At 35.0% G+C, this 23,584-nt stretch overlaps 2 protein-coding genes and 1 pseudogene across 3 annotated transcripts; all 3 read right to left on the bottom strand.

The window, feature by feature from the left end:
• Positions 1-4,656: 4,656 nt before the first annotated feature.
• On the bottom strand, positions 4,657-10,842 carry LOC120187188 (extra-large guanine nucleotide-binding protein 3-like). The gene is made up of 9 exons (XM_039190971.1): positions 10,658-10,842; positions 8,611-9,890; positions 8,351-8,488; positions 7,167-7,271; positions 6,906-7,085; positions 6,344-6,521; positions 5,779-6,026; positions 5,508-5,680; positions 4,657-5,389 (listed from the first exon to the last, which is right to left on the bottom strand). Exons 2-9 carry the CDS (start codon positions 9,568-9,570, stop codon positions 4,795-4,797), a joined length of 2,577 nt encoding a protein of 858 aa, XP_039046902.1. The 5' UTR covers positions 9,571-9,890; positions 10,658-10,842; the 3' UTR covers positions 4,657-4,794.
• On the bottom strand, positions 6,177-14,111 carry LOC120187137 (annotated as a pseudogene).
• Positions 14,112-15,490: 1,379 nt separating this feature from the next.
• LOC120187189 (phosphomevalonate kinase, peroxisomal-like) lies at positions 15,491-20,162 on the bottom strand. Of its 2 annotated transcripts, XM_039190974.1 has the most exons (10): positions 20,002-20,162; positions 19,724-19,874; positions 19,309-19,406; positions 18,929-19,038; positions 18,788-18,840; positions 18,271-18,657; positions 17,855-17,959; positions 17,366-17,593; positions 16,361-16,483; positions 15,707-15,973 (listed from the first exon to the last, which is right to left on the bottom strand). In XM_039190974.1, the coding sequence occupies exons 1-10, from the start codon at positions 20,007-20,009 to the stop codon at positions 15,707-15,709; spliced, it is 1,530 nt and encodes a 509-aa protein (XP_039046905.1). In that variant the 5' UTR covers positions 20,010-20,162. The 2 variants fall into 2 exon arrangements, with proteins under 2 accessions (XP_039046904.1, XP_039046905.1); XM_039190973.1 differs by lacking the exon at positions 20,002-20,162 and having other exon boundaries at positions 15,491-15,973; positions 19,724-19,888.
• Between the last annotated feature and the right edge of the window lie 3,422 nt (positions 20,163-23,584).

Here is a 23,584-nt window from a genome sequence, read left to right as displayed (position 1 = left end):
CTATTTTAGATTTACCAAAAAAATCTATAATTAGAATTTTATATGAAGTTCAGGGTTTAAAATAAAATTTTACCATTTCATTAAACCTTTTTATTTTTTCAATTTTGTAAAAAAAACTATATAAATTTATGAATTTAAAATTTTTAAAGAAAATATATAAATTAATTATAGTAATATTATAGTAGAATTCAACTTGTTAAAAAATAAATATATAATAAGGACAATTTGGTAAAATATGATTTCAATAATATTTTATTTATTTAACCAAGTAAAATTACGTTCCTGCTAAACGAACCAAACACAAAATACAACATTCCCAGTAATCTTATTCTCGCCGATAATCCTATTTTCACTGGTAATCTTACATTTCGTGAACTAAACGTACCCTAACTACATATGATTTTATTTTACGTGTTTGGATTCATTAAAAAGAATTATTCACATTACACATCTCAAATTATGTCTTTTATTTTAAATTAATCTTTACAATTTTGAATATTATGATCTCATCTATAAACTATGGTTTTCATATTAAATTAATCCCTAAACTTTTAAAATTTTCAAATGTATCCCTAAACTATGACCCTCGTTCTATATTAGCCCTCAAAAGCCTTTAAATGATTTTGGGAACATTACTTGTGTATTATACCTCTCAAACGACACAATAACGGAGTCTGGGTAGGGGTGCACAAAAAATCCGAATATCCAATTTTGCGAAAAAAATATCCGAAACCGGATTTGGGAAAAATCGGTTTTTTTTACTGGATCGGATTTTTTTAAACCGGTTATTTTAACCGGTTTGGAGAAAAAACCTAGACCTATTTTTTTACCGGATAAAAAACCGGTTTGAAAAAAACCGGTTTTTATCCGAAAAAAAACCGGTCTGGGTTTAAAAAACTAGCCGTTAATATAGCCGTTGGGGGGGTTTTGTGACCGTTTTTTCTTTAAAAAAATTACTATTTTACCACCCTAAACATGTATAAATAGGTTGGGGATGTATTTGGTTGATTACAACTTTCTCAAATCTTATTACACAACACCTAAACATCTCTCAAATCTTATTTTTGTAATTTTTTGTTCATCATGAGTAACACGGCTGAATCTTCCGTCGGGGGAAACCTTGAAGTCGTGAGAGTGATCGAACACACTCGAAACAAAGATATTTGGGATCACTACGATTTATGTGAGATGTCAAATGGCTCGAGGAGGACGCGTTGTAAACTTTGTCTAAAGTTTCTTGCATCGGAAGGACAACGTTGAAGAACCATTTAACAAAATCATGCAAGGCACTTCGCTCAAGATCGGATCCTAGTCAATCGAATCTTACACCGCAAGGTGGTGTTTTTGTTTACGACAACGAAAAATTACGAGAAGTGTTTACAAAGTTCGTGATTACAAAAGCATTGCCGTTCGACCACTTTGATGATGAAGATTTCACGACAACAATTCAACAACTAATGCAACCACGTTATACTCAAGTAAGTCGTACTACCCTTAGAAGAGATGCTATAAAAATGTGGCGTACGGCGAGAGAAAAAATGATTTTAGGATTCCAAGAACACCGTTATGGTGTGTCGCTTACATGTGACGTTTGGAGTTCTCCTCATAATACCGGAAATTCTTTTTTAGCCGTTACGTCACATTGGTTAGATCAAGATAATTGGCAAATGATGAAAAGAACAATCGCGTTTGAATTATTCGGTGAGCCGCATACCGGTGCTAATTTATTTACACTTTTAAAAAGGGTAATTTGTCTTTATAAATTAGAAAATAAAGTTTTTTTCTATATCCTTTGATAATGCATCGAATAATACAAACGCGGTTCCAAGATTGAAAATATTACTTTCACCGATTTTAGACGGTGCGTTTTTTCATACCCGTTGCGTTGCACACATAATTAATTTATCCGTGCAAGCCGGTTTGGAGGTTATTAAGCCGATTAGATTAGAATTTAAAACAATGATAAAATCGGTTCTTTGTAACAACAACAAAAGACTAAATGATTATAAACAATTTTGTAAGTCCGTTAATAAAAAAAGCTTTGGGTCCTAATTTGGATTGTTCAACTCGTTGGAACTCAACTTGGATGATGATGCATACTACCTTAAGGCAAAGGGAAAATTGCAAACATTTCACGATCGGCTTTTCGAGAGGGGTCATGTGCCAAACATTTATCCGGATTCGAGTTGGGAAACTATAGTCAAAATAACCGATTTGCTTGGGGTTTTTTAAAAATGCAACAACTTTTTTATCTGGTGTTTATTACCCTACTAGCCCGTTGGTTCTTAATCAAATATTTTTGTTGGCTACCCGACTAAATGACTTTGAATTTGAAACCGAAGTTTTTCAAGAAATTGACTCTGCAATGAAGGAAAAACTTTTAAAATATTTTAAGGAGATTCCCCCATTTTTACTCGTGCCGCCGCTTTAAACCCAACGTTAAATGTTGGCGGGGTTGAAACACTAATTGAACAAATTGCGTTTGCTTTTAATCTAACCGATGATGAACCCAACTTTGTCCAAAGCCAAATAAATTATTTTAACAAATATTTTCGAGACATGTTTGCAATTTATTTAACTAAATACGGATCAAGTAGTGTAATACACGATCAAATGAGAATGAATGCGGAATCATCTAGTAGACGTCCAAGTAACATAAATTTGAATCTTTTTAACACTCTTGTAAATTCCCAATCCAAACGATCACGTACTACCACCCCAAGTAGCGAGTTGGGAAATTATATGTCATGCGATTTTCTATCAAAAATGACATTTGAAGAGTTTGAAAGTTTGGATATTTTGGCTTGGTGGAAAGAAAAGGAAGCACAATTTCCGATTCTAGCCGCCATGGCCGTGATTTACTAACCGTCCAAGCTTCTACGGTAGCTTCGGAATCCGCTTTTTCTGTTAGTGGCAGGGTTATATCGCAACGGAGATCAAGACTAAGTCCCGAGTCGGTGGAAGTATGCATTTGTTTAAAGGATTATTTGGATGGAGCGGCTCGTAAGCAACATATCACCACCCTAGAAGATGCAATTGATGCCGATTTGGAAGAAAACTTACACATTGAAGAAGTCGAACTTGGAATATCCCCTCCAAACGAAGAAGGCGAAGATGATGAAGAAGAGATGGCAATGTAGTTTATTTTTAAACTTTATTTCAATTATCGTAAACTTTGTTTCAATTATCGAACTTGAAGTTTTTAAGTATTTGAATTTATCGAACTTGAAAGTTTTTAAGTATTTGAATTTATCAAACTTGGAAGTATTTAAGTATTTCAATTATGTTGAGTTAATCGATCGACGGAATCGGCCAAGAGGGGGTGAATTGACAATTAAAATTTCGGTGGAAGCTTTTGCAGAAAATTGAAAAGATTTGCACAGCGATTTAGAGTGGTTCAACTTTCTCAAGTAAAGTCTACGTCCACTACCTTAGCTATCCACACTAAGGATTTTTCACAAATTCACTAATTTGTCTTTCTTTTGAAGACAAAGAATAACCTTACAAACCCTCAAGAATTATACCCCAAATTCTTGAGAAAACTCTCTCCCAAAGAGAACAATACAAATTTGCAAACTTACAAGGAAATCTTCACAAGGTAGATTGTTTGCACAATTCTAGAACAAAGAAAAGAACACTCAAAGATGAATACAATTGAGCACAATACGTGTTCTTGAAAGTAAAATGAATATTGAATGAAAATAGGCTTGAAATGCTCAAACTTGAGGTTTGATGCTTTCTCTTTGATTCTCTCTTGATTCTAGTTGCTTGATGTTTCTTGTCTTTGATCAATGGCTTCTAAGCTTGCTTAAATACACCTTGAATCACTTCTGAACGTTAGGGATAATTAATGAAGATAATATAGCAGTTTAAGTGTGAAAACATTTAATAAAAATGCTTGGAGCGTGGGGGAATCGGTACCCTCTCATAGGGAATCGGTTCCCTAAGTGTAAAATTCAAATATTTCGACCGTTGAATGGGGGAATCGGTTCCCCCAATGGGGGAATCGGTTCCCTCCGAGCATTCTGGAAATCTCGGAGTCAAACCATTCAGAGGGGAATCGATACCCCCTTGGGGGGAATCGGTTCCCTCTGAGCAATCTGAAATTTTTGGCTTTGAAATGGTTCGAAATACTTTGAAAGATTATTTTGAAATTGTTTTAAGATTAAAACTTAATTTTACACTTAAGTAAGGATTAAAAATGATTTTTGAAATATTTGGAGTAATGTTTTAATATTCGAATAATTATATCGAATATACTTAGAAAATCATTTGAAAAATCTTAAAATTCATTTAACTTAATTTGTTATATCGAAATATCAAAATATTTTCAACAAATTATCGTAAACTTTGTTGCAATTGATGACGATGTAATTTTAATAATATTAAAATCGGTTTTTTATAACCGGTTTTTTAAAAAAACCGGTTTTTTTAAAACCGAAACCGGTTATACCGGTTAAGATATCCGGCCCTCCAAACCGGTTAAAAACCGAACCGGTTATTTTATAAACCGGTTTTTTTTCTATGGGAAAAAACCGGATCGGATAAAAACCGATCCGGATCGGATAAAAACCGATCCGGATCGGATTGAAATCCGACTTCTGTGCAACCTTAGTCTGGGTAAGCAGTGATGAATCAGGCATGAAGAAGAATCAATTTCGAAACTGATTTTTCTATAAAGAGAATGTCTATTAAAACACCTAATCCTCATTTGTTTAAGCAACAAGGCAATCACAGAACGCCTCTACATTCTTCTTCATACTGGAAGAATACAAGTAAATTCCAAAAGCAACCTCAATCTTGCCTCACAAATGGTGAGGAGCTAACATCTGTGCTGTAAAATGAATCTTCTCCCCCATAGTAGTTGTCGTCTTTCTCGTCTTCCCACTTGAGAACCTCCCTTATGTATTTAAATGCTTCGTCGATCGTTACCCGATGGTCCCTTGCCCTAGCTTGCCATACAAAGAGTTTCTGTCCGGTAAGTGAAGCATACAGATCCTTGAACTTCATCGCGACGTAAAAGTACGCCTGTTGAGCCAGGGAGTGATGGTTATGGAGAGGCCTAACTGAACTGAAATCATTGAACCACTCACACGTGCTTAATGGCACCCGGTTGACTTTCTCCTCGAACAAATCATACTTATTTAGTATCAACACAAATGGGGTGTCCTTAAAACAAGGGTGCCTTATCATTGTTCCAAATAGCTCCTTTGCTTGCAACATCTTATTCTGAAGTAGCGTCCCACTGCCACTACTCTCTGGTGTTATCAATATCTGATCATAATCACTAAGGGACACGCAGAAGACTACCGAACGTACGTCTTCAAACATTTCCACCCACTTGCACCCCTCATTCATCCCCTTCGCATTTACCCTTATAAGTTGAAACCTGTAAAGTAAAAACATGACAAATTAGCCATATATGCAAAGAAGACCCAACATGACAATCCGTAACATGCACACCATTGACAAATGACAATAACTAACAAAAAGGTAGGAACAATTACTTGGTCAGGGGCAGGGATGGAGCTTCCAAATTGTCTGTGTAGGTTTCGGACATTGGACTACGATCGTCAAGTGAAAACTCTATCAAAGCCAAACCATTCCCTTGGGTAATCCCTTCAGCATAAAGGATATCACGATCAGAAGGTTCATACTCGTTGCTTGACACCTCAACAGCCTGAAGGAATCAAAAGTATATCGCATAGGTCAAGATATCGCAAGGGAATCAAACGTATAATACAGGCAATAAGCTCAACAGAAAATAAGATGGCACACCCTGCTTAAGAAGTACTCTGCGACTTCTGGAAGAAAGTGAAGCTCATCTTTTCTTTTATACGTTTGCTGTATAGCAGGATCTTTCCACAGCTCCTCAACTAATGGAGCATACTCACGTGTTGCTGCAGGGAAAAAAGCATCCAAATCTCCCGTGGCTATGATGTCCAGAAGCCAATCAGAAAAATGCTTTAGCCTTGGGTTAATCGAATATACACACTGGTCAGTTTCACCAGAGTCAACCTCCCCTCCTGAAATAATATTATAACTTAGTTTAGATGCTGGAAGAGTTGCGACGCTGTTAAACAATTTTTTTTGCTTTTGGCCAGCTGTGAGAGACCTATAAGCATCATCATGTAACAAAACTATATAAAACACTAGCAGAAAACAACTGCTAGATACACTTTTTTCGCTCCCCTTTCAGCCAATCAAGAAACAAAAAATGTAATATGCATATGGAAGAGATATATAGGTTATAAAACAAGTATACTAGGAAGTAAAAGGTGCTACTTTAAAGCTCAAAACTATGGTTAAAATCAGAAAAGCATTTGATGTAGAGAAATGTTACCTGCTTTAATGTTCTCGTCATCAGGACCTAGTTCTCTTATACAAGACATAGCTTCCTCCTCGAACCGCTCTCTTCCGTCCAGTAATATGCTCAGGTATCTGTACATATTGCTCTGAATCATCAACTTGAGATCCTGCAGTTCCTCTGTAGAAAACCCATTCCCATACAAAAATTTTGCCTGTTCAATATGAATGCTGAGCATTAGAAAATGGCATTCTAATAACTGAATTTTATCACTTGAGAGTCTCAAGTTGAGACTAAGGGAATTGCCCCACATCTTAATCATTCATACATCATAAGACAACTACTACTAGACCAAGAAAGCATGAAGGAAATGGAAATGCAGCCCACGCCAGTGAAAGCACTGTTGATCTATACGCAAAGAAACAGACATTCTTCATGTTCATGCAAGATATTCTGCCAACTTCCATCTAGGCAATAAATTTATGGCGTGATTTAGGTATCATCTTCAATGCAATTATGCAACTATGTCCATGCACGTGGCAGGGCAACACGCAACATGATAGCAAGAGAAAATAAAGCAACATGGAAAAGGCAAAACCTGCTTGAAAATGGTGCTTGTTCCAGAGCCTCGAAGTCCCAGTAGAAGAAGTTTTTGGGTCCTTTTCTGCTCTAGGTAATTTGGGACAGTAGAATAATTGCTAGCCTCCTCTCTTGCTCCTTGAGGTTGACCATGAAGCACAGGCAAAGAGAACAAGGTACAGATAAAACGAGTGGATGCCTGCATAGAAAAAACAAATCCAAATCACATCACATCTAGAATACCCATGAAGCTATTGAGGTCGTTGGTACTTTAATATACCTTCTCCCAGATGTTTCCTCTAATGTTATTTTGACCTTCTTCCTCATAACGACCATCATCATAAACCCAAAAGTGTGTGTCACGTGGACACTGTACATTTGCCAACTGAAAGCATCAAATGGATACATCAATGATTGGTTAAAGAATATCAAGGTATACATTAAATATAATATTATATTCCCATTCACATTTTAATCAGTTGTGGAGACTAAAAGTATATCAAAATGACATAAAGAGACGGTATAATAAAGAGATGTTAATTAATAAAGAATTTATTAAGAGGAATCTGTTACTTTTAACCAGTAATGAAAAAGAACCGACAAGGGAAGTTAAGTATGATATTGGAATAGTGGTAGACTAGACGGTACAATTAAAATGGGAAAATTACAATCTCTGTGTGTGTATAATAGAGAATATGATGCTAAAGCTCAAACAACTTTTACTTAAAACCTTGACATGTTACATTCTAAGTACATGTCTATAACCTAACAATATATGGCATACATCATAAAGACCTAAAATTATGTAACACAGAATATTTTAAAGCTCAAACAACTTTTACTTAAAACCTTGACATGTTACATTCTAAGTAGATGTCTATAGCCTAACATTATATGGCATACATCACAAAGACCTAAAATTATGTAACAGAGAGAATATTCTAAAGCTCAAACAACTTTTTCTTAAAACCTTGACATGTTTACATCCTAACATACGGCATATCTTATCATAAAGTCTGAAAATCAACGGTATATTGCAACTTCTAACGTCATTTGGTACAAGAAGCACCAATTTTACATTAATCTCAAACATCTGCTTGTTCAATGCCAAGACTAGGCAAGTAACCAGCAAGGTATAAACAGACTAAGTTCTGTGCTGAAAGCATGCTTAGGACACAATGGACCTAAAAGTGAACAACTGCTGCTCTTGAAGCAAAGACTTGAAGACAATCTTACAAAGCATGCAGTCAAACCCAGAGTAAAATTGCTGAATATCCAGATTTCACATATGCCCAAACCATTAATCCCAAAACAGATGTCTCCATGTGAAGTACAGAAAAGGTGAGAAAATTTGGTATCAAATGAAGTCTGAGATTGAGAATCCTAAAGCAGGAACTCAAACAGAAAAGAACACCATGATAAAGAACAACAAATAACAGTTAATGTATAACTATTATATGCTACCTTTAGCACCCTCAATTCAAGTTTCGTAATTTCCCGGCCATTGATATAGACTTCAGTATTACCATTGCTTGCGTCAGGATTAAGCTTCCCCGTGAAATTTAAGTTTGAACTAATTATCCGATCTGGTTTTTCTCCTTCCTGTCAATTCAATATGAAGTCGTGATAAAATCAAATCCCACACTGTAGATGTTTTCCCTTCTTGTTCAATTAGGAAAAGTCATGTGAAACATAAATAGCACATATCACAAGTATGAACTTACCTTTCCCCAGAGACCGGATTCCTTGTCATACCAATATCTACCAGGCTTCAACTTCCTCGGAGGTAAAGGGCATCCAAGTAATTCTTCCATCTCTTCTGGCTTCAATGGATATCCATTCACAATTAACTGCTCTGGCCGGAGCTGATTAGCAGCACATTCTTTCTCCGCTTTCATAATCTGCTTTACCTCCAAAGGACTAAGTAACCGTGACAAGAGCCTAGAATGTTTTCCTAGTCTTGACCGCTTTGATTCATCAATGGGCTGGCCAATGCATGTCACACATTTCCTTCCTTCAGGCATTGATCCCATCGCCCTAAGCACACAACTGCTGCAATACTTAGCATCACAAACAAGGCAAGATTCCTTTGTTTCCCATTTCCTCTTACCGCAACGGTAACAAATTCTTTTCTTCTTCTTTTCTTTTGATACACCAACAAATTCAGTGAAAACCGGCTTATCCATATCAACATCTTTCTTCTCTGACCTTTCAACAGTAGTAAATGTGACGACTGGCACTCTCCTTGCTTCATTAACAACTTGTCTCGGAGGATTGCGAACTGAACCAGGAGAAGCAGAAGGAGAAGCTGAAGAAAAATCAGGGTTTTGCAAGACAGATACTACTGACTCGGAGCTTGCTGAAACTCTTGGACTCTGTGTAGGCGGGCTTGTGACACCAGCAATATAAGATACTGGCAAGGGGATTGGTTCAATAACTTGACGGCCAGTATCTGCAACTGACCTTTGGGACTCTGATAGTGATTCTGCAGTAGAGATGGCATGTGAATTGACGTCAAGAGGCTCAACTCTAGGTAGCTCATAAGAAACCGGAGGGCCCTTATACTCCATAGCTATAGAGTAATCAAGCTCCTTTGAATCTTCAGGGAGAGATGCACCTGGTGGGAGCATTTTCCTGACCAATTCTTTCCAACTCTCACTTTCCTTTTGCTCCATCTTTTCCATTATAATACACAGAGCTATGTACCGTATCTGAGTCTCAAATTACAACTTCTCAAGAGCCACCCATATCAATCAAACTGTTAAAAGTCCATTTATGACATATGAGCTTTGATATCCTTGCAGCTTTTTTCAGAATAGATAACTTGCAAAACTAGAATCACCTCAAAATTAACTGGAAAGCAATCACCAGAACAGTGAATTCCTCGGCCCTTGGCGATACTTCCTTGCAATGAAACCAGATATAATCACAATTCACAAGGCAGCCATACCTCAACATACAAGTTGTCACCCCATGAGAAAGTCTTCAAGTTTGAAAGGACATACTGGAAAGATCAATCATTTAACCCAAATTAAAAGAAATAAAATTTAGACCAATTGTTCAATCGAGTATGGCAAATAAAATATGCCCAAATATAGCGGAAACACTCTTTTTTATAAGAATTGAAATAACTTGAACAATTGGCAGTGAGACAAAATAAAATAAAGGAAAATCTACCTTTTAGGTCCAAGAAAAGACTTTAACCCTATAATATCCTGAACTCATATAAGATCCAAATATTGTATATAAAAGTCAAATACTAAGAGAGATTCAAGTTAAAACATAAAAGCTTTATAACTTTTAAAAAAAAGATGGAATTTAGTTCTAGTCAAAACAATGGACATTTCAAGCTGAAAACAAATAATTCAATATAGGAGGTCTAGCAAGACTTTTCAGCTAAAACGGAAAAATAAAAACCAAAAATGAATCAGTCAACGGTCAAAAATGTTAGCAGCCATATGTTGGCTGATGAAGCTTAGATACACTGCAAAACGCACTCACATCCCATTCCAAAGTTGAAATATCTAAGTCTGTCAAACAAATTTATAATGTACAAGAAAAAACAAGAAAGAAAGAAAAAAAAACCCCAAGAGCCGGAAAAAAAAACCCAGACTGATTAAAACATATTATGCAACACAGAGAAAGGGATCGAAAACAAAAGGGATATGTTAAAATTCCCTTTTTTGAGCTAATCTTGCCACTTTCTAAAGTGACGGGAGATGAAGGCAAAGATGAAAAGAAAAACAGGAAAGTCAAAGAAAGAAAAGATACCTGTAAGAAAAAGACAAAATTGAAAGTAAATCTCAGAGAGGCTGATGAAGGATGGCTTCAAAAATCTATGAGAACGAAACTTGAGTAGTAGAAGAAGAAAACTACATAAAGTTCTTTACTTTCTGAGCTTCTTCGAATTACTTCAAGTTTTCTTTTTTCTGCTGTGAAGAACTGAAAAAGAAGAAAGAAATCCCAAATGGAAAAATCAAACAATTAGTGTGAGAGAATGATGATAATGATACGGTGAAAACTACAATAGAGAGGGGGGTCCATTTTCCTTTCTTGTTCCGTAGGATTATTATGAGTGAGCTTTTGTTTAAAGTTGGGTAAATTAGTTTTTTTTTATTTTCTAATAAGGTAATTTTAATAGTATTTCTTAAAATAATTTTCTAATAAGGTACTTTTAATAATATTTCTTAAAATAAATTTTCTGGATAATTTATTGGTTAAAATTTTCCTTAATCGGTGAGTGCTCGCGCGATGGGTGATCATCACGCTCAGGTTGTTAGCGCGTGTGACGAAATGATGGTCGAACCGCACGACTAATATATAGCAGTACTACTGTTTCTCCGCAGGCTGTTGTGTTACGCTCTTTTTAGGAAGTGTGAGACATACGCAATCTTGCTCTAGTTAAATCGTCTATTCAATTTCAATAATTAATTGATAATGCATGTAAGGAAAGTAAGTCATTAGGATGCGTTTGGTTCACGAATGTAAAATTATTTTTGGGAATAAGATTATCGGAATATAACATTACCTAACACATTACTGGAAATGTTATATTACTGTGTTTGGTTTGTTTGGCATGAATATAAGATTATAGTATTTTATTAAAAGAATAAAAAATTACTGGAATGTATATTTTATAAATTGTCCTTGTTTATGTTATAGTCTAACTCATAGGCATAAATTGATCTCACACATTCATAGTTTTGTACCAAAAGAAAGAAATAAACAAAATCAATGATTTTCACTGTTGTAAATTTATGCAATTGTAATTTATCGAAGATAAATATAGCAGATATTCTTTTTATTTTTATTTTTTACGTAAATCATGTATTTCGAGTTTTGATTAATTTAAGCATCTTCAACTAATAAGTGAAAATAATTCATCATTCAATATATGTTTAGAAAAATAGTAATACTTTCCTTGATTGATATGATCATTATTGAATGATTTAAACTTTATAAGAGTGATTATGTCAGATTTGCTGAATGCAAATATCAAATATACAAGCATATAAAACTAATTTACGCTAATGTTAATTCATTTTTATTTAAATATAACTACAGCCGGCAAAGCAACCTTGAACCCAAGAGTTAGTAAGTGTTGATTCGAGTTTGAGAAAATTTAAACTCGAGAAAAATTTAAATATGGGAAATTTAAATCTGATAAAATTCATTTTTATTTAGTTCTTGCTATACATCAGAATGAACAAATAGATGAAACCTCAGGTAGTGGCTCTTAACCTCTAAAGTGACAAGTTCGAATCAATATTCGAGGAACTTTTGCAGTTAAATGAGCAGTCTTTCGATTTTTTGAAACTAAACCCGAGAAATAAAACGAAATTTGAAACCTTATATGGCTCTAGCATTACAGTTCACAGTGGCGCCATTTCAATATATATAAGCTATGAACTGATAAAAGAACATTGCAAGAATATAACAAATGCATACCAGAGCCAGGAATGCGTTGTTCATCCCAACATAGTGGGGTACTAATAAAAGACACTAAATCTCACTACGTTGTAGAACTCGAGAACTTGAAGAAATGTACATGATTCGATCAGAGTAAATGATAATAACAAACTAAACATTCTAAATGACTAGTTATCGGCATAAATTATGCTTCCCTCTTCGTTATTACCCCTCTTTCGCATCTCGACGAATAAGACATGAACACAATAACTCTTCATTGAATTCAATATGATTATACCAACCAAGATGCAATGTATGGCAACTGAAGTTGGCTTGTCACCTGAGGAACTACATTACCTATATGATGTGATTAATACATGTTTCAATCACTAGCTATTTGATTCGGTTTTTCCATTCAATGAATGACGGATGTCGAGCTGATCAACAATCTCCAATGGAGACGTCGTGTCGTCCCTGATCCTCTTAATGTTGGGGCCTAACAATCCCCTATGTCTAAATCTGTAAAGCTTAAGCACCTGGTTATCGGCAAAATTGAAAGCCCTTTGCATGCTGTGCAGGCACCTGTCTACAGAGTAATCTCCGTAACTCCCACAACGCTTGCAGCCAGCGAAATGAGTCACAACTGGCCACCTCTCTTCTCCCAATCCCGGATGATATTTCTTCATCATCTTTTCGTACCTATCAACCAACCATGCCCAATAACCATGCAAATAATATTAATTTTCAATGAAAACTTTGTCCATCCATTGATCCTTTTGCGAAAGCAACAAGTAAATCAAAGTCGACTGATCATCGACTTCGAATGTCGGCCTCCCTTTCAAATTTGCAGTCAAAACCTTCTCGGCCTCATCACGAATTGGACCCTTAGGCCCCATCGGCTGCCACGCATCAAGCAAATCTAATGGCCACCGGCAATTTCTAAACATAAAACTCCCTGTATTCAATGCAATCCATGACTTCTGCTCAAACAGTAAATCGGGGTAGCCATGAATAGCCAAATTATGCTTATCGTACTTGGACAATGGAATCTCAAACACCATATCCGTAAAAAAAACATCACTATCCATCCACCAAATCCACTTGAGTTCAGTATGAGAAAACATTAACCTAATAATCAGTGGCAATTCCGCCCAATAACCGGCCAATTTATTATCTAAATGAGCCATGTTATAAATATTTTCAATCCCATGAAGCCTGCAATAATCAATCATATTCTTTATCGCCTTGAACAAATAATGGTCCCCGATAGGATTATCACAAGGTTTTGGGGGTGAACCAGTGACGAGCAACATTCGAGCTTTTCCATTAACAAAATTAGGGAATTCAGAAAGCCAAACCTTTCGCTGCTGATCCCAATCCTAAATTTAGGTCCGAGAGTGTATGTAACGTTAGGATTGAACTCAGGTTCATCCGGGTCGGTAGGGTCGGAGTAGGAGCGGATTTCAGCAAGGATCCGGTTGGTTTCTTCGATCAGGTTTTGGTTGATGGCTTGCGCTTCTGAGCTCTCCAAATTCACGACGCCGATTATGCCGTGCAAGACAAGGTTCGTAACCAAGCCGCAAAGAATTGTGATCTTCTGCCACCGGGAATTCGGGGAAATCCACGACGCATTCCGGGAAATCCACTTGTGCATCTGCCTCCCACGAGGCATTCCGGGAAATCCACGGTTCCTTCCGCCACCGGCGACATCGTAGTTATTTACAGGTAAACCTCCGCCGCCTCCAGTTGAATATCTCTTTTGGTGAGTGAAATTATCTCTCGCCAAATCGAAGAAGAAGACTTCTTCCCTTTGCATAAGCAAGCTTACGGAGAGAAGGCTATTTTAGACAACGATGATAGGAATAATTAAATACCTAAGGGAAGCAGGGGAATAGATATTCCCGGGAGAACGGTAAGAAAAACACTGTTGGTACTAATTTATTACTGGCACTTGGTAATTATATCCATCCAAATGTGGGTATATCTCTCAAGGAAAAAAACATTCCTCCTAGGAATAAATTATATCGTGAACCAAACAGGGCCTAGGAGTTGACCAAAACACTCATCTCATCTTTCTTCACTTTGGTTTTGGTCCACCAATTTCGCCTACCCCACTTATACAGTAAATGAGACGAGACAAATCGTAAGTTATTTAAGATTGACTTAATCAAAGTTCGATGAACATTCTAATCGAATCAACCCAACTCGAGCTCGAACTCGACTCAAATTTTTAACGAGCTAAAAATACATTATTGATAATTATAATTTTTTAAATATATTTTTAAATGTAATATAAGATTTTTGTAGCTTCAAATTCGAGTTTGATTTCGAGCTCAAAATCGAGTCTCGAGCTTCAATCGAGCTCTTGAAATTTTTTTTGAGTTCGAGCCTTTTCGAGTTCGAGTTGAGTTTAAATATTATATTTCGAGTTCGAGCTGAGTTGATAATTTTTACCTCACGAGTTTTCAAATCGAGTATAATTTTAAACTTTTCGAGTTCGAGTCGAGCTCAGCAATACTCGACTTCGACTCGACTCGTTTACAGCCATGTCCCCACTTCGTTAAAGGATCATATCTCTTATGTTTTGCGACGTTTTATTTCACTTATCACATATATATATTATCGGTTTCATCAAATGGTAACCAATAATTAATCTAATAGTAAAGGACTTGAGTTATTTAAATCTTCATTGATACTAACTAGGTTTTAGGTTCTTCAAACCTCAACAACCCCTTTCCATATCTGGAACAAAAGATGTAATATATTTAGTTATTTAATTTTAGTGTATGGTTTCAATTCAGATGTTTGCGCATAGAGAAAAATATCTGCGTACACCGATATAAATCTAACTGTTTATTTTATGTGAAATATTTTCCGTCGTAAGTAGAACATAAAATTTAATGATTAGATAATCAAATTCATTTTAAAAGAACGTAAAACTCGTTTAGTTTTACACTCCGCTCGCACATATTTTACTTTTAGTGAATAACTCATTCGAATATCGATATCCATTTATTCCGCTTTATATTTTTAAATGTAAATATTTTGTACCTACTAAATTTGAATTCGAACAATAATAAATGAACAGGTTTTGTTCAAGAGTATGAGAAGCATGAAATTCTCCCACTACTAAGTATGTTGATATCTTATTGTTTATCAGCAAAATAAGCAAAGTGAAGTCTAACCAATTGTGTAAAGGGTAACCTTCTTTTCTTATTTTATGGCACTTAAGGAACTTAAAATGTGTAAGAGTTGATTCTTCCAATGGGGAGGGTTTTGTCTTTTGATCATGTTCCCCAATTGAATCAATCTCCAAAAACACATTACAATTTCTCCGGCAAATCAATGTTTTCCATCAAATATTAAAATGACATTCCTAACTCATCAAATACGTAACAAGAAACAGAAAGCTCACTTGATATTGACCGAAGAAACCGCAGAAGTAATATCTCGGCATCGTGGATCGCCGCTTTCTAAGCAAACACCTCGAGGGTCTTCCCTAACTAACAAGGCCAGGATATTGTGTGAACTCCACGCATTTATCACGTTCCCGCTAGAATCGCCCAAGGTAACAGCAAAGACGGCATCAAATCCACCTGCCCCGGGAACCCCAGCCAATAATACTCCTTCCATGTCCATAGTAGCATCCAGAAGTTGAGTCTGTGGTTCAGGTTCTATCTGCAAGTTGAATGTCAAAAACATTATAAAGGATGTAGACTTTGAAGGTAATGCACTACGCTAAAACGATAATTCAACGTTTTGAAACCCATCATAGAATATACCCCTGTTCTTAGCCGATAAACGTTGATGGAAGTTCTTGAAAAGTTTGATAACTATTAGCCTTTGATTGCCACAGTTAAGTTTTTTTTAGAACATCCTTAAATAAAAGACAAAGATGGTCCATTTAGGGTCTAGAATTTCAACAGTACTAACCTCTTAATAGAATCAGACGAAAAGAGGATAAAAAGTTATTCAATCTCCTACTATTTTTTCTACATCTTTAGCAAACATAAGAACGCAAAATTGGACATTTATAAGCATCAAATCAAAGAGACAATAACATACTGGAATGCCTGCTGCCTCTCCCATCGTTCGCATTTGATTTCTGATCTCGAGCATAGCATTCCTTGCCTTTAGCAATGCTTTAACAACTGCTTCTTTGATTGGCTCTGTCACTCCCTCCATCCACTGTCCATGCAATTCGTTTTGGAGACCATCTTAAAAGTCAGCATTTGGAAGGGAAGAGAATACAAAATAAAATGAGAAAACTAGATAATTTAGCCAAACATTCGCACCAACTTTCTGAACGCTTATGATGAATGGGGCCTTCTTTGATTACTGATCCAATCATCTACCAAATATACAAGCCAAGAAATTGAAATTTGACCTACCAGTGCAAAAAAAACAAGTACACAGTTCTTTTATAGCTTAGTAGATCTTTGCAGACCATACTGTTGAGTGGTCTCGCCAACTATGACTATAGCTTGACATGCTTGGAAGGAAATCACTACGTTGAAAAGAAGCTGACTTGGAACTAAGGATATTGTATGTGAAACTAGGAATTACAATATCAAGCCAATAGAGTCGAGCTCTTCCCAATTGCTATCCCCCCAACCACAAAGACACAAATATAACCGAAAATGCATACAGCACCGGTATGGATCGAACTATCCATTAGGCTACGTTTTATAATTAACAACCTTATATCAGGAAAGCAGTAGTAACAATCTTGTGGCTTATAGAAGAGTGCAGCTGTCTTTAAACTCCCAATTGTCCTAAGCACTAGATAATCTTTCTGAGCAAGACACTACTGTGAATAATGGGTGTAATAAGATTCAACGGATCTCTAGCTATTAGTAAAGCAATATTATTTTCAGCACTAGAGTATCTTTCTGAGCGGGAGACCACACTGAAAAAATGGTTATGACAAAAGTAAATAGTCCTTTTGCTATGAAATCAAAAGTCTGCAAAATTATCACAATCTAAAAATGCAAAATTTTCAATAATAAATTAATAAGAAAATTCTATTTGTTGAGTTCTTAAATGTTAGGTAGTAGTCTAAAACAGTACCTTTTCTGGTTTAAGCCTACTGCAGCTATCAATCACACATTTATAGGCGTCCCAATGTTCTTTGGCTAATTTTCGTAACATGTTGAATTGGGTCTCAAGTTCTGAATTAGCCTCAGCCAGCTTTCTCCATGTTTCTTGGGATTTTTCAGGATCAGCCTTCTGCCATTTTTTTACAGCACCTACCATTGACGGTGTTGATGATCCACCAGTTCCAGGTTCTCCTAGCAACTGTTACAACCGACAAACTTTTTGACTATAGAATACTTGATTTTTAGTAATAAAATTGATATTAATAAGATGGACAAGCCACCATTCATTTTCTTCACAAAATACAGAGAGAAAAAAAGACATATTAAGTACATAAGTAAAAGGAGCTAATTTTCTGACAATATTTAAGTAATTAAGCAGAAACACAGAGAAGAAGTACCATTAATGCTCCAAAAAGCATTATAGTCTAAGTAGAAAAATAGTGAAGCTCATAATGCTTACGAGTGTCATTAGTGGTGGTAAAGAGAATTCAGTCCTCTCATGGTCCCATTTTCCATTTAGAATGTTCCGAATTACTTCCTCTAGTGGCATCCCTTTCACTGCAGCCTGCAACATTGCAAGAGATCTTATAAAGAACCCAAATAACTAAAACAGCCAAGGTGGTTAACCACAAGCAGCACTGCAACAGCATTAAATGATAACTCATACACCTAGAATTATCTCACTCTATATCAATCTAAGGCTGTACAGGAGAGAAAAAAAGGTTGCACAAATTTAGAATAATTTCCTGGTCATTGAGCTAAGTTTATGTTTTCAGATCTTCGTCATTGCACATTATTCCAGCCTCCCAACCTTAGAGAATGTGATTGTGTGTGTGTGTGTGTGTGTGCGCGTGTGAGAGAGAAAGAGAGAGAGACCTGAGCAGCAGAAAGCACTTCAGGTGAAAAACGAACATAACGCTGACTCCCATAGACAGCAGAACTGACATCGAAGCCACTGCCAACTTTTCCTTGGGCAATACAGTGAGCACTTTGAGATATCATATGCACAATATCAAGATCCGTGGAATTTTTATTTTGTTGGTGTTGATCTTCAGATGAGGTGGAAAGGTTAACAACGCCAAGGTAATGGAGTAAAGCAGCAACTACAGCTGTAGTCATTGCTGCAGATGAACCCAATCCAGTTTTTGCAACTTCAGGTTTACAATTTCCTCCATATGCTTCCTCAGAATTGAAAGTAATTGATGCAAAAGGTGGTAGAGCAGCCAATGCTTCTGGTGTCAATGGAAGTCCAAATGCTTCGATCTGTGAAGGAACATGTCAGCAGCTTATATTGCAGTACTAACATAAAGGTCAGCAGTTACTATATAGCAAATGTTCATCTCAAAATATGTATTTTATTTCTATAAAGAATATTAGAGAAACACCAAAATACCTGATTCCTGTATGAGTAAAAGTCATTGCAGCCTAAGATCGTGATATCAAGACCTGCATGATAAGTTCAGTTCCGTTCTTAGATCCCTGAAGTTGTGGTTTCCATAAAAGGAGAATAAATAAATGCAACGTTAAATATTACCCTGTAAGAACAGTTTATCTAATGCATCTTTCTTATTCTCGTCAAATGTTGCATGTGCAGCTGCTACAGTGTATTGAATTGCATTCTCTACAAAAGGGTTTCTTGATTCACTGGAATTATATGCCAAAAAAAATAGTGAACCAACTTAACAATCCTTAGCTTCTATAATAATTGACTATTTGACTTATATTTCGTAAAATTATTGGAATTAAAAAAAAGACGCGCAAAATAACTATTTAAACTATATAATTCCAGATACACATCAATAATAGAAAAGAAATGTGGTCTATGATGCTAGATAGGCATCCATAATGAAAAGGATGCAATCTACGATGCTGTATGTGCAAGAAAAAAAAATTCGATCACATGATGAAACTTGCCTTGAAGATACACACTGAAGTGTGAAATGTTTCCGAGACAGTTTGTACATGCTTTCTCTGGAAAGCTGAGGAGATGTTAGTTTGACATCGGTCCATGACTGAAAGACAATACAGAGGACAGGAGTCAAGTGTTACAGCAAGAAAGAAAACTACCGTCAAGCATCTTGTTTTTAGAGCAAGGAATCAACAATTATAAAGCATGACACTCCAACAAGCACCGAGCAAGGGATCAATATCGTACACTTATGCAGTGAAGTTTTAAAAACTCTGAATTTTGGTGATGTTCTTTAATTAAATGAGTTAGCTTTCCAATTCAGCGTCAGATATCCTTATTTACCATTAAATTGAAACATGATAATCATTCATAGAAGGTCTCAGAGCTTTTAAAAGAATGGAAACAAAAGGATTAAGTTACCCATGCCCAACTTTCAGGCTTGACATCTTCATAAATTGGCTTCACAACAGCGTAAAATCGTGCGTTTGTGCTCAGAACAATCCCAGCATTTGGCCTCTCCAAAATTAAGTACCCACCGGTCATCAAAACCTTCCCCGGAGCAGAAGCAACACTGTAAATCAACATTCATCGATCACAAGAATGATCGAAAGTAAGATACCTTTATCATGATTCATGCTAACCAACGACAAGATAAAAATCAAATCAACAAAATCTGGGTCGAATGAACTTAAACTTACACTTCCATTTTCGTCAACGATTATGATTTGGGAGTTGAAATCTGAGTACCTTGAATCGATAAAAGAAAACTGAAACAAATTTGAAGGCTTTAGAAACAAAGGCAAGATTTTTATTTAGCAAACGAAACAAGAAGAGTAAACCGGCAGTCGGCAGCCGGCAGCCACTCAACACAAAACAGTCAAAATATTTGTATTTGTTTGACGTTGATGACCATGTTATCACTTTGTAATATAATATAATTTTTAATAGTTAATTTAATAATTTATGGTGAATCAAAAATTAAAATGTTTAACTTGTCAAATGTGTCAACTATAAAAATATCATTCAAACATTGTTTGATTATGTTTTTTTAATAATTTGATGTTTAATTTATTTTACTGATTAATTTGATTAAATATTATGAAAGTTAAAACATTTTTTAAATTTAATTTATTTTATCATCAAAATTTAAATCTCTAATAATATATTATAAAGAATAAATATTTAAATTTATATTATTTTTATAATATCACGAATTATATTTTTAATTTAAGAGTTTATTATCAAATTATTAAAATTCTTTTAAATAGTTACTATCTTATAATTATTCATATTAATCAAGAAAATTAATATTATATATCAATCATTTATCAAATGTGCATTAGGGTTTTGTTTTTAGTGATTGATGGGTTTTAGGCTTAATGGGTTTAATAATGGTTCACAGCTTTTAGATATGGGTTTGGCCCGTTTGAATTTAATAATTTGTTTTTATAACTTGCAAATATATATTTATTATATTTATAAATATTAAATTAAATATGAAACCCTAACAAAAATTATACGGGTATTACTCATTACAACTTTCCTATTTTGACCACTAAATTAATTTTTAACTAAAATCTCACTATTTTTATAATTTTTATTTTGATCATTGTTCTTTACAAAATATTATTAACATATATTTTTTTTATTTTAATGTTGTTTTATTCTCTCTTCATCAATCAACTATATATTATTTTATAATAATTTTATTTAACTTGATAAGATAATATCGTATATCATCGCCTTATTAAAATAAAATAAAAAAATTAAATTTTGACTTGGGAGGCTTGGACTCATAATCCCTTAAATATGTAATCGAAATCAAAATTTAATTTTCATTTTTCCTGAATAAAGTGATGTTGCATATCACTACTTTATTGATCTAAATAAAATTATTAAAAATAACACATAGATAAACGATGAGGAGAAAGAAAATAATATGAAAAAATATATAACATCAACATCATGTTAATTTTTACAAACCGTCGGTAAATAAATAAAAGACCGTAACATTAATATATTTTTGCCAAAAGAATTAATAAGAAAATAAGAAAGTAATAATATTTTTCCGATAATTCAGAGGAAAACATTAAGAGCTCATTGGTTTTGCTCCCAGTTAAATAAAGAATTAATAAGAAAATAAGAAAGTAATAATAATTTGATGTTATTCATCTTAATTATACTAACTAAATTAAAAATTAAAAGGAAAGTATGTATTTTGTCATCCAACTATTCATGTTTTATAATTTGCTCATCCAATTATTTTTTCAAAATCATCAATGAAACAGAACTATTATGTGTTTTTTGTTTTTTAAATAATGATGTGGTATTACCTTATAATGACACATCAACATCAACCAAAACGAAACAAAAGTATAAGTTTAGTGGTAATTTTGAAAACAAATAATTGGATGACCAAAATAAAATTACAGAAATTGTAACACCCTAAACTCGATTGGGCCTAAAGTGTCACATTGGACCACTGAGGCAACCCCTGATTTTCAAAACCTGCTCGTTTTCTTTTAAAAACATACTCATGGTATCATAAATAAAACATATATAATTGTTATAAAAATATTTTATAAAATCGGATCTCCGTGACACATAATTTAAAGAAAAATAATATATCTTGAGGTTTACAGCTCAATACATAAGCAAGGTTCTATGAATACACATGCCCACTAAAGCTACAATACAATACTCTAAAAAAGATGTTGGAAATCCTGTTGCGACGGTGCTCCACGAACAGCTCAAGCTAGAAACCTACCAACGAAAAAACATCTGAAGGCTGAGCTTACAAAGCCCACCAGTATAATCTCTAATCTAGAGCAATATTAAGAGTTTCATAAACACATGCATCCTAAAGACATGGTACTAGCAGTAGGTACATGAATGATATAGATCAAGTGTTACCCACCTGAGGTTTTATTATTTTATCACTGAAGTAGGGGTCTCACACTTCCCTTAATCTTTTACTAAGGGTTTCACCGTGAGTACGCCCTAAAGGGTCTCTAACCATAATGATTGTAACTGCTACACATTATCTAAATGCGACATTGATATTCCTGTACATTATTTGAATGCAAACCTAACTAGTATTTGGTCTCACATAGTTACCAGACACTAGTTAACTGATGGAATCCGATGTCACATAGCATCGTACAATTCCCGCTCAACGGAAGCATTGGCTCGGTCTCGCATAGCCTTCAAACCAAACTTTAACATATCTGACTTACTGAACTGATTGGACTATATACATACATGACTGAAACAAATATGAGGCAGGTCTATTGGTGTGGTAGGAGGAATTTCACATGCATCTCAACACAACACACTAGCCTACCTTGAATACTCAAGAGTCTTGGGGTAAGAACCGAAATTTTATGTGCATTAGAAACTTGCATCCCTAGCTTAGTTGGACATGCTAAAGTGAGATCATCTTCTCACTAACTGCTATCTCGCTCATTCTCTCACCTAGAACGTTATACGAAGGCTTATTATTTTTTATTGTTATTATTTATTAAGTTGCTCTATTTTGGTCGTTCGTTGCTTAAATGCATTTTAATTATTTATCTCTAAAGAAGTCTCTACATGTTTCATGAATTTATGATGATTATCATGTTGGTGGTTTATTGTTTGTAACACTAGTTGGCCTGATATCTAACTCGTGTTCATTATTGGGTAACAACTCTCTAACCGCTCCTACTATGTTTTCCCTCAATTCACCCTCGAATTTGAGGGATAATTGTACGCTATCATTCGATAACATCCTTGTTGTACGTAACTCTGCTATTTCATAATACGATTATCTTAACATACCGCTCGTCAATACTTCCTATGTAATGATCGTATAATCTTATATACTCGTTACGTGCTCGACCGAAAAAACTCAGACGTATTACACCTGCCATGGTTACTCTGGTTGTAACCCACTCCTACAAGTGTTATCGGGCTCATTTGGCCATTTATATCCCTTACGGATTACGTTATACCATTATGTATCATCCTTAGCTCTTACGAGCCTTAAATATGTCAAATCTAACTATCCAAAGTGAGTAGTATTGATACCCTACTTATAGTATCGATACCCTCGGGTCAAGTATCGATACCCCTATGAGTATCGATACCAAAATTAGCTTTGATGTCCTAAAAAATAGCCCAGTATCAATACCAAACACCCTCGGTATCGATATTGCAGGGGCAATATCGATACTCTCCTCTGAAATCCCTAATTTTTGCCCTAGTTCATCCAGTATCGATATTGTTCATCCCAATATCGAT

The sequence above is a fragment of the Hibiscus syriacus genome, unplaced genomic scaffold (genome assembly GCF_006381635.1).
Source record: "Hibiscus syriacus cultivar Baekdansim isolate YM2019G1 unplaced genomic scaffold, ASM638163v2 tig00113722_pilon, whole genome shotgun sequence".
Lineage (NCBI taxonomy): Eukaryota > Viridiplantae > Streptophyta > Magnoliopsida > Malvales > Malvaceae > Hibiscus > Hibiscus syriacus.
This window is presented reverse-complemented; position numbering and strand designations above follow the sequence as displayed.

Bases quoted from the DNA above. Each gene is read 5' to 3' on its own strand.
- LOC120187188 (XM_039190971.1), bottom strand. From the start codon at position 9,570: ATGGAAAAGATGGAGCAAAAGGAAAGTGAGAGTTGGAAAGAATTGGTC. The intron at 7,272-8,350 runs GTAGCATATAAT...TGATGCTTTCAG, and splicing joins TTGAATTGAGGGTGCTAAAG to TTGGCAAATGTACAGTGTCC. The intron at 6,027-6,343 runs GTAACATTTCTC...ATATTATTTCAG, and splicing joins TGACGAGAACATTAAAGCAG to GAGGGGAGGTTGACTCTGGT.
- LOC120187189 (XM_039190973.1), bottom strand. From the start codon at position 19,888: ATGTTGATTTACAGTGTTGCTTCTGCTCCGGGGAAGGTTTTGATGACC. The intron at 19,039-19,308 runs GCAAGTTTCATC...ATATAATTCCAG, and splicing joins CTTCAGTGTGTATCTTCAAG to TGAATCAAGAAACCCTTTTG. The intron at 17,960-18,270 runs GTCTCTCTCTCT...GCAATGTTGCAG, and splicing joins AAGTGCTTTCTGCTGCTCAG to GCTGCAGTGAAAGGGATGCC.